Consider the following 10,705-nt stretch of genomic DNA (forward strand, 5'->3'; position numbering starts at 1 on the left):
ATGAGGAGAGGCTGAAAGACTTAGGACTGTTCAGCCTGGAGAAGGGGAGACTCAGAGGGGACTTGTGACAGCCTGTAAGTATATCAGAACCATATGTCAGGGCCTGAGGGAGTCTCTATGCACCAGGTCCCCCAGGGGAGGACAAGAAACAGTGGGCACAAGCTGACTGAGGATCGCTTCAGATTGGATATAAGAAAAAACATATTTATAAGTCGAGTGTCAAGGATTTGGAACAGGTTCGCCCCAGAGCTGGTACAGTCACCCACCCTGGTGATCTTCAAAAAGCATCTTGATGTCCATCTTGCTGGGGTCATCTGATCCCAGCTGTCTTTCCTGCCCAAAAGTGTGTGTGTGTGTGTGTGTGTGTGTGTGTGTGTGTGTGTGTGTGTGTGTTGGGGGGGGGGGGACCTGGACCTGGACCTGGACCTGGTGATCTATAAGGTCCCTTCCAGCCCCTAACAACTGTGAAACTATGACTGTCACTTACCTCCCCCTGCCCCCCCCCGGGCCACATGGGGGAGGGCCTGCAGGCCGGGAGTGAGGGGTACTGTGGGGTTATGGCAGGGGTCATGGGTCACAAATAAGGCTCCACAGGGTGATGGGGGGGGTGGGGCTGCAGGTCAGGGTTAAAAGGCATGATGGGACTATGATGAAAAGCTTTGGGTTGGGGTTGAGGGGCATTGACACAGGCTCTGGGAAGACCGAGGCAAAAGGTGGGGAAGGGGCAGTATGTTTCCCCCCAACACTCCCGGCCCCTCCTCCCCCCCAGAAAAAACCCAGCTCTGGAGTCTCCATTTTGCCTTTATTGAGATTCTAACAGGGTGTGGAAACAAGGCATCCTATCCCAGGCTTGGAGGGGACACAGGCTTCCAGCTGGCTCTTAATCAAGTGCTATCAATTAATTGGTCCCCTCTTTCCTCCCCACACAACCTCCACCAGGGACCTTTGGGTGGGGAGGGGCCTGGCCCTGACCCCACCTCCTTCCTCCCCAGGCCAGTTCTCCACTGTGACCCCAGGAGCTGGAAGTGGGATTTTCTGCCCTAGTTACAGTCATTACAGTAACAGCACAGGCCCCATCCTCATCCCAGCATCATTGCTGCAGAAGCTATTCCCATGGCAAACAACAGGTCTTAAGTTTGTGAGGAGCAAAGGATGACCCCCAGAACACCCCCAAGAACTGCCTTGGAAACTGCCAGTGGAAGGGGGGACACTTTTGCCTTGGGAACCCCTGGGAGGTGGTGCCCTAGAAACTGGTGCCTGTTGCGCTGGAAATCACTTAAGGGGTGGCTGGAAACCAGTAGGATGTCCTTTGCCAAAGAACAGATGTGTGTCTGTTACCACGGAAACCACTGAGGATGCCCATTGCTACAGCTGCTACAGAAACCCGATGGGGAGGTCTTTTGTGTCATGGAAACTGTTAGCGATGCCTGTTGCCATAGGGACCAGGTGTGGCAGCAGCAGTGGGGGTAGGTGTCTCCATGGTGATGGGGTTGCGTCCATGACAACTGGGGGGGAGGCAGTGCCCCCCCAGGGCACCGCTGCCACCCTGGGCCCAGTCCAGGGCAATAAAGCTGAGAGAGGAAAGCATAAAGGCAATGCCCAGCATGGCAAAGGCAGCAGCCTGTTGAGGGGTTGGGGGGAAGAATGAGATCCTTCTGCATTTTTGTGCAACCCCATGCATCCTCCCAGCTTCCTCATGCAACCCCCTACCTCCATGCATCCTTGTGCATTCTCTTGGCATCCCAGCACCACCCCCTGTCTCCCTTGTGCATCCTCATGCAATCCTTGCACATGTCCCTGTACCCCCACCTCCTCATGAATTCTCATGCAATTCCTATGCACCCTTCTGTATCCAAACACAACTCCTGCCTCCCTCATGCATCCTTATGATGCCTTGTGCAACTCCTGTGAATCTTTCTGCAAGCCCCATGCACCCTCTCTGCCTCCTTGTCTCACCCCCATGCACCCACCCAGGAACCCTTATGAATCTTCATCCAGTCCTCATGCATCCCCATGAATCCTTGCAACCCCTCCGTGAACCCTCATGGCAGTCCCATGTATTCTCTCTGTATCCTCATGCAAACTCTGTGCACTCTTGTGCAAGCCCCACACATCCTCCCTGCATCCTTGTGCAAACTTCATGCAGCCCTGTGAAGCCTTGTGCAACCCCCTATGCATCCTTGTGCAAGACCCATGCATCCTCATGCCCCTCCCCTCACCTGGATCTTGGCCTGGGAGCACAGTGGCACCTTCTCTGGGGGCACAAGGCAGATGTAGAAGATACTGGGCAGGATGAAGATGAGGCTGGGGGGGGGCAATGTCACCCCTGGGGGGACACAGGAAGAGGTGGGGGTGAGATGTTCCCAGCTTTGGGCTGGGGCTAGTGGGAGGATGACAGCCAAGTATAAGAAGGGCCAGGGAGGGATGAGATGCAGTCAGCTCTGAGGCAGGGTGGGGTGGGAGGCAATGTATAACAGACTAAGATGTGACCAGCTCTGGGGCGGAGCAGCTGGGGAACAGCTGAGTATAACAGGCTGAGATGCAGTCAGCTGCCATGCCAACTAGGGTGTGGTAGCCCGAGAATGTCTGAGTATAATACCAACCAGGAAGGGCTCAGATGTGCCCAGTTCTGGGGTGGAACAGTCAGGAAAGGGCCAAGAAGCCAGGATGCAGCCAGCTCTGGGGTAGGATGGTTGGTGAATTGCTGAGTATACCACTGCCTAGAAAGGGCTCAGATGCACCTATGTCTTGGGTAGGGGTGGTTGGTTATAACACTGCCCAGGCAGAGCTGAAATGCAACCAGATCTGGGATGGAGCCATCAAATGGCTGAATATAATGGGGTGGGACACAACATGTTGTGATATAGCTAAGTATATCCGGCCAGAACGTGGCCAGTTCTGTGGTGGGACAGAAGAGAATAACACCCCACTGTGGGGGCTGAAATGCACCCAGTTCTGGGGTGGAATGTCAGAGTATAATGCACCCCCACAACCTACCAATGATGCCAAAAATGTCATGGATGTTGGGAACGAAGATGACAAGCAGGTTGACAGCTGCCAGCAGGGCCACAGCCATGGCCACATGGCGCCCCCAGCTGAAACCCCACTGTGGGAACAGCAGCTGCAGCACAGCCAGACTGATTTGTGGGGGCAAGGGGGGGGGGGGGGAGGTGGATCAGTGAGGCAGCCAGCTCTTGTGGGGAACAGGTAGGTATAACAGACCAAGATGTGGCCAACTCTGGAGTTAGAAATGTCTGGATTAAACAGGCTGGGATGCAGCCAGCTCTGGGGTGGATTGTGGGGAGGGAATGGCTGGGCATAACAGACCAAGATGCATCCATCTCTGGGGGTGGAATGGGGGGGGGGTAACAGCTAGGTATAAAGGGACAGAATGCAGTCAGCTCCGGGGGGAAATGGCTGGGTAGTACAAGCTGGGATGTACCCAGCTCAGGGGTGGATTGAGGTGGGAAATGTCTGGGTTATGCCCAGCTCTGGGTGGAGGGACAGCGGGGTATAATGGGCTGAGATGCAGCCAACTCTGGGGTGGACTGGAGGGGGAACAGCCAAGTATAACAGACCAATATGCAGTCAGATCTGGGGAGGGTTAACACTGGGTGTAACAGGCCAGTTTGCAGCCAGCTCTGGGGGAAATCTCTGGGTAGAACAAGCTGGGATGCAGCCAGTTTTGGTGGGGCACAGCTGGGTAGAATGGGCTGGGATGTGCCCAGTTCTAAGGACACACCATGAAGAGCACAACTGGCAGTGTGAGGATGACAGCCAGCAGCACGATTAGGCGCACGCTCAACACCAGCCAGTCCCCAGGCTCCACATGCTGGTAGTTCTGCAGCAGCTATGGCTCCACTGCCCCTGCACAGACACATGGACACACACATTACCTGGACACCTGGGTCCTTTCTGCTTCCCTCCCTCCTCTGGCCTGCCCATGTTGTGGGAGGGGGTGTATGTTTGTGTGTGCCCTGGAAACCTGATGAGGGGGTACCATAAAAGGTGAGGTAGTCAAAGGTGGCCATGAGCGAGCACATAATGAGCATGGCCAGGATGGAGATATTGGCCACCCGCTGCATCCCCTGCTGTGACGGCCTGGGGGGATGACAGTATCAGAACTCAGGCATCTGGGCTCCTAGACCCCATGGTCCAACCCAGTCCCCACCCTCCTTCTAGAGAACCCAGGTGTTCAGGCCTCCCTGTGCTGACCTGTGCAGCTCAGTGTAGATGGGCAGGACCTCAGGGTGGCAGACAAAGACGAAGGCAAGGATGGTGGTGGTGTAGGCTGTCTGCGGGGAGCAAAGGGGTAAAGGGAGAACCCAGCTGGCCATCCCCACCCCCACACACCTCTGGCTTGACCTCACCAGTCCTAGAACTGGGAGAGGACTCAGGCATTCTCCCCCCCCACCCCCCATTATAACTCCCCCAGCTCCCCAAGCTGGCAAGGAGCCCAGCTGTCCAGGCTCTTAGCTCTCATTCCCCAGCACCCCCTCCCCTCTCAGAGAATCAAGGTATCCAGGATTCCTGCCCCACTCTCCCCACTCCCCTACCACAGAACCCAGGAGTCTGGGCCTCCTTCTCCAATTCCCCCACCCCAGAGCCAACAAAGAACCTAGGTGTCTGGGATCCTAGGCCCCCCTACTCTCACCTGCTGCTTCCCCACCTGCCCCAGAGAACCCAGGCATCCGGGCTCCCAGCCCCACCTGCTCTCACCCACCCATCTCCCCTCCCCACAGGGAACACAGGCATTCAGCTGACCTCAGAGCGCAGTGTGAGGTACTGGGGTGTGCAGGCCAGGCTGGGGGGCACCAGGGGCCCATTGAGGAGACAGTCATTCTAAAACTTCTTGTAGATCACCTGTGGGGACAAGGCAATTACAGCCCCAAGTGTCCCCCCCCAGAGGTGGGCATCTTCCAGCCTTTTGTGGTGGTGGTGGGGGTTTGCAGGGAGGGGCTATAATTGCCCCCCCACCCAGTAATTGAGGGGGAGCAGGGGCAGGACTCACCAAGCAGAGAAAGAAAACCATGCAAGTGAGAGAGAGGCCAGAGGTGCAGCCCAGGTAGCCGGGGGGGAAGGATGAGAATGAGAAAAGTCCCAGGTGTCCAGGCCTCACATCCCCATGAAAGAACCCAGGTATCTGCCCCCACCCCACCTCCCACTTACACACAGAGGAAACCCAGATGTCCATCTCCCCCGCCCCATGCACATAAGGATCCCAGGCTACAAACACACATATATACACAACACACATACACACACACACACACACACACACACACAAAAGAAACCCAGCTGTCTGAGACCCCCATCCCCCAAACACACACAAAGGGAACCCAGGGGTCTGGGCCCCCCACACACACTCCCCCCCATGGGGAACCCAGCTGTCCAGGCCATACTCACCCGGGTGCCTCATGAGCACAAGGGGCAAGACAATGCTGGTGATGATACCCACGATGAGCACATTCCCATCCAGGTACCAGGCCCTGTGGGGGCAGCATCAGCCAGACACTGCCCAGCCCTCCCCAATCCCTGGTCTACAGGGTGCCCAGGAGCTGGGATGCACCTAGCTCTGCAGGGAAGGGTGGGGGCAGGGTATAACAAGGCAGGATGCAGCCAGCTCAGGGGGGAATGGCTCAGAAGAACAGGCCATGATGCACCCAACTCTGGGATGGAACAGCTGGATATAACAGACCATGATACACTCAGCTCTTGGCAGAACAGCTGTAACAGGCTGGATTGCGCCTAGCTCTGGGGTAGATTGTGGGTGGGAGAAACAGCTGAGTACAACTGGCTGGGATGCAACCAGGTCTTGGATGGGGAGCAGCTAGGGAATGGCTGTCACAGGCCAGGATGTATCTAGTTCCAGGATGGACCAGCTGGATATAGCAGGCCACTATGCAGCCAGCTCTGGGGTGGAATGGCTGAGTAGAACAGGCTGAGTTGCAGCCAGGTCTTGTGGGGGAGCAGCTGGGGAATGTCCAAGTGTAAAGGAAAAGATGCAGCCAGCTCTAGGGGAGAACAGCTGAGTATAACAGGCCAAGGTATAGCTAGCTCCAGGGGGAAGCAGGGGTGGGGGGAATGGCTGGGTATAGCAGGCTGGGATTTACCCAGCTCTGGGGTGTGGGGAATGGCTGGGTATAAAGGACTAGGTATAATGTGTTCAGCTCGGGCGAGGAAATGGCTGGGATGCCACCAGTTGGAGGGGTGGGGGGCAGGTGAGTGTAGCAGGCAAGGAAGGGGTTCGGGGGTGAGAGCAGGGAGGACTGGGAACCCAGATGCCTGGGTTCTCACTCACCCTGTGTCCTCACTCAGGTCCAGGAAGGTCTGGATGACAAGGGGCAGCTTGTACTTGATGGTGTACAGGTAGCTTGACATGGTTGGGGATGAGTGGGGGAAAAGATGCCTGGGTTACTTCCCAGCCCAGATACCTGGGTTCTCTGGAAGGGGCTTGGTGAAGGGAGAGGGACCCAGACACATGGGTTCCCTGGGTAGGGTTTGGGTGAGGGGAGGAGGTCCTGGATGCCTGGGTTCTCTGGGAGGGGAGTGGTGAGAGCTGGGGGTCTGGGAGCCAGGATGCCTGGGTTCTCTGGGTGAAGGCTAGGTGAGAGGCACTGAAGGATCTGGATGCAAAAGCTGGGCTGGGGTGGGTGGGAGGTCTCCCAGCTGCCGGGTCCCTTACCTCCAAGGTTGTGCACAGAGACAATAACTGCAGCTAGCACCTTGCCCCCAGGGCCAAAGGCACAGAGCCCCAGCTGCTCATAGGCCCAGATACCTGGGGAAGGTTAGGGTTCAGGGGTTAGGGGGTCAAAGGTCAGAATCTGTCTCCCCTGCTTCCCTCATGATCCCAGCGCAGGTCAGCAGCAAGTGGACGGAGTAGGACAAGAAGACAGCAATGGAGACCAGCAGCACCCTGTTGGGGAGAGCTTTGGGACCCAGGTGTCCAGGCTCCCAACTTCAGCCCCACCCCCTCCTGAAGAACCCAGGCATCCAGGCTCTTAGCCCCTTCCCCCCCAGCCAGCAGCAAGGCATGCCGGAATATCAGTGGACTCTAACCTCTGCCTAAGGCTTTGTTTGTGTTTCTTGGGGAAGTGACCCCTGGTGTTGTGAGCTTGCCTGGACCTCCGCAACAGTGCCCTGGTTTTGCCCCCAAGGCTGCAAGCTTCCCCCCAGCTGTGTCCTGACCCCCAAGGCTGAGAGATTCCCCAGGAGCAGTGCCCTGACCCCACCCCCAGCTCATGTGAAGAGGACCAGCCCAGTGTTGCTCATGGCATAGGTCGTGCCTAGGATGCTGCTACCCATGATGGCATTGCTCAGGTTGAAGACAAATGCCTGGAATGAGGCCTTCCCTTCTGCCTGGGTGGGCCAGAGTCAGAGGTGAAATGGCAGAGAGCAGAGGTCAAAGGGGAGGAGGGAAACCAGGGCCCACAGATCAAAGGTCAAATGGAAATCAGAGAAGTGGGGAGAAGATGGCACTGCTCACTCAGGTCAAAAGTCAGAGGGAAAAGGTAGGGGTCTCCCTCCCCCACTGGTCAAAAGTTCAAGGGGAAGTCTAGCAATGGGGTTGAGAAGCCACCCCCTAGGTCAAAGGCCAGAGGTCAAGGGGTGGACAGGGGCAGGGATCACCCTCCACGGTTTAAGGGGAAGCACAGGCAGGGGGCTAAGAGGCCGCCCCCTACACCCTGGTCAAAGGGCGGAGGTCAGGGGTGAATGGGAGCAAATGATCAATTGCCCCAGAGAATGAAGGTTAAACAGAAACCATGGCATTGGGATTAGGGCACCCTTCATCCATGGAGGTCAAAGGGCAGAGGTCAATGAGTCACCTCCCCAGAGGTCAAAGGTTATATGGAAACGGTGGTGGTGGGGAGGGGGCCACCCAGGCAAACCAAGCAGCAGAGGTAAAGGTCAGAGAGCAAAGGCTGGGCTGAGGGGGGAGGTCAAAGCAGAGGAGGGGCTTGAAGCCCCTGCAGGGTTGGGGCAGGAATGAGTCCCAGACACCTGGGTCCCCACTTACCTCAGAGAAGGGGTTCATCTTGGGGGCAACACCAGGGGGCAGGAACCCGACACACTCCTCCCTGCAGGGTCATGGGGTCAACCAGATGCCTGGAATCTCGGGGGGGGGGGGGCAATGGATGGGGGACTAGGGGGTCTGGACAACGGGATTCTCTGGGCATCTGGACTTGGGGGCGGCAGGAAAACTGGGGAGAGAGAGAGAAGGGGGAGCTGGGATGCCTGGGCCTCACCCGTGCTCCAGGCCATCGTAGGGGTTGACCCCACTGGGCTTCATGGTCCTCAGCTCAACCCCAGACATAGCAGGAGCCTGTCCCAGATGCCTGGGTTCCCTGAGCACTCCTCACCTGCCAGGTTCATTGTCACTTCTGGGAAGAGAGACAAAGGAGGTGGGGGTGGGCACTCGGAGGCCTAGGTTCTCTGGGAGGGGTGCGGAGCTGGTGGTGAGAACAGGGGGACTGGGAGCCCAGACCCTGGGGTTCTTTGGGAGGGGAACAGGGCTAGGGAGTGAGAGAAAAGGGAACCTGGGCATCTGGGGACCCCACCTCCTCCCCTTACCCCAGCACTCAGGCATGGAGTGGGGGCCACTGGGACCATGTGCCCTTTGGGGTACATGAATTTTAACCCCTGCCATGCCATGCCCTCCCCCCCATGCCTGGGTTCTATGGGAGGGGGAAGTGGGGCTAGGACCTGGAAATCAGGGCCTTTTGGGGAGGTGGGCAGCACCTGGACCCCAGGTTCTTGGTGGGGGGTATGGGCTAGAACCCTACCACCTGGGTTATTTAGATGGGGAGAGGGGGGGAAACAGCTGGAACCCTGTACTCTGTGGGGGGAGGGGGGCAAGTCCTGGTCCCCAGACACCTGGGTTCCCTGCCCCCCCCCCCCCCCCCACTCTAGCCATACTCACCAGACTCTACAGGGTGGGGAAGGGGGCAGAGCCAGGGAGCCACCTACACACATGGCGGGAAACAAGTGGTATGAAGGTGGGGGGGAGGGGTGGCACCCATACAGCTGAGTTCTCTGTGGGGGGAGAAACCTGACATACCCTAGTGTCCTGATACCCCCAATACCCTGAGTCCCCCCAACACTCTTAATACCCCCTAATACTTCAAATAATCCTCAATACCCCCTCATAACCCCTAATACCCTCCAATAACCCTTAACCTCTCAGCCTTGGCTATTGGGGTTAATTGGGGTAGGGTAAAGACACTGTGACCAGGGGTTCACCCCAGTGAAGCCTGGGTTCTCTGGGAGGGAAGAGGCAGCTGGGAGCCAGGATGCCTAGGTTCACACCCCATCCCTCCAGCAACATCACCATACTCAGACACATTTGATTTCTCCTCTTTGCTTTATTCTGTTTCCATCACAACCACGCCTATTTGCCTGGGTTCCCCAGACACCAGCATACAAGACATTATGTACAAGACCCTGACCTCCCCACCGAAGTGGCCAGGCACTGCCAATCCAAACCAGTAGCCCTCAGTGGAGCCCAGACACCTGGTTCTCTGGGAGGGGATGGGGAGGAGGCTGAGGGTGAAAGGTGGCAGGGCTGGAACCCAGACACCTGGGTTCCATGCTCAGCTCTGGGGCTGGGGGGAGGATGCTCAGGTTGTCTCCTGTCTAAGCACAAGCTCTGAACACCAAATGCTCCAACTCCCCCCCCCCCCAAACCCAGGTGTCCAGGCTCCCAGCCCCACCTGCTCTTACCTCACAACACCCCCTCTCCCCAGAGAACCCAGGTGTCCAGGCTGTCAGCTCCCCCACACTGTGGGGGAACCCAAATGCTGGGTTCTTTCCCCAGTGCTGGCTCTGACGGTGGACTAGTTCCCATTTCACATGAGTCTGCTAGAAGTCAAGGCACCAGTTGATGGCAAGACCCTGGTGGGTTGGTCCCAGATCTGTTGGGGGAGGGGCTGCAGTTAGGGGAGATCTTGAGGATCCCAGAGACAACCTGTGATTAGATCCCAGGGAGGGTGGAGTCCATCCCACAGATCTTTATTTAGAAGGGATGTAATTAAGGCTGCTCAGGCCTGAAACTGAACAGATCCTGCCAGGTAAAGGCAAGCACTCTACTGGTCCATATAGGATTCACCAAGTAGATCCTCAGGACTGGGGGGGGTGGGGGGGTGAGTGAGTCAATCCCATTGGTAAAATCAATCTGTTTTGCAGAACAGATGTCATTCAATCCAGCAAAGGATCTACTAAGGATCAAGTTGGGGCCTGGTGGAGAGCAAACCTCAATTAGTCCATAGAGACTGCTTGATGGGGAGGGGTGAGAAAGAGACCCTCAGAGGAACTAAGGTGAAATAGAACAGTAGATTCCAATCAGTCTGTGGAAAATCTGCCAGATCTCTTGATCAACAGGGTAAAGGGCAAAGCAAGGGGAGAGCCCTTCTTTGCTGGGGGTGGGGGAAGAATCCAAGGCCAAACAGTTTGGTGGATTCCAGCCAGGGCAAAGTTGGATATTCCCTAGATCACTTGACCCACAGGAGTGGGGAGCAAGGCATATGTAAATCCTGTAGGGGTAGAGAGAGCTAAAGCCAAACAGAGCAGATCCCATTTGGTCCATAGGTAGATCTAAAAACCTCAGGGTAAGCAGGGTGGATCCCATCAGCTCCATGGGTGGATCTTGCCAAGATCACTCCATCCAGGGCAGGAGGGAATCAAGGCAGTAAAAGATCCTATAGAGGCA

The 10,705-nt window shown here is 56.8% G+C and overlaps 1 protein-coding gene across 1 annotated transcript; it reads right to left on the bottom strand.

Annotated features, from left to right (window-relative positions):
• Positions 1 to 715: 715 nt before the first annotated feature.
• SLC38A5 (solute carrier family 38 member 5) lies at positions 716 to 8,290 on the bottom strand. Its single transcript, XM_059733000.1, is given in 14 exon segments — positions 716 to 1,621; positions 2,220 to 2,326; positions 2,998 to 3,137; positions 3,741 to 3,867; positions 4,001 to 4,101; positions 4,216 to 4,295; positions 5,012 to 5,075; positions 5,412 to 5,489; positions 6,302 to 6,383; positions 6,686 to 6,780; positions 6,845 to 6,917; positions 7,242 to 7,359; positions 8,018 to 8,078; positions 8,247 to 8,290. Coding segments are annotated over 14 exon segments (1,374 nt in total). The 3' UTR covers positions 716 to 1,417.
• Between the last annotated feature and the right edge of the window lie 2,415 nt (positions 8,291 to 10,705).

The sequence above is a fragment of the Alligator mississippiensis genome, chromosome 8 (assembly GCF_030867095.1).
Source record: "Alligator mississippiensis isolate rAllMis1 chromosome 8, rAllMis1, whole genome shotgun sequence".
Lineage (NCBI taxonomy): Eukaryota > Metazoa > Chordata > Crocodylia > Alligatoridae > Alligator > Alligator mississippiensis.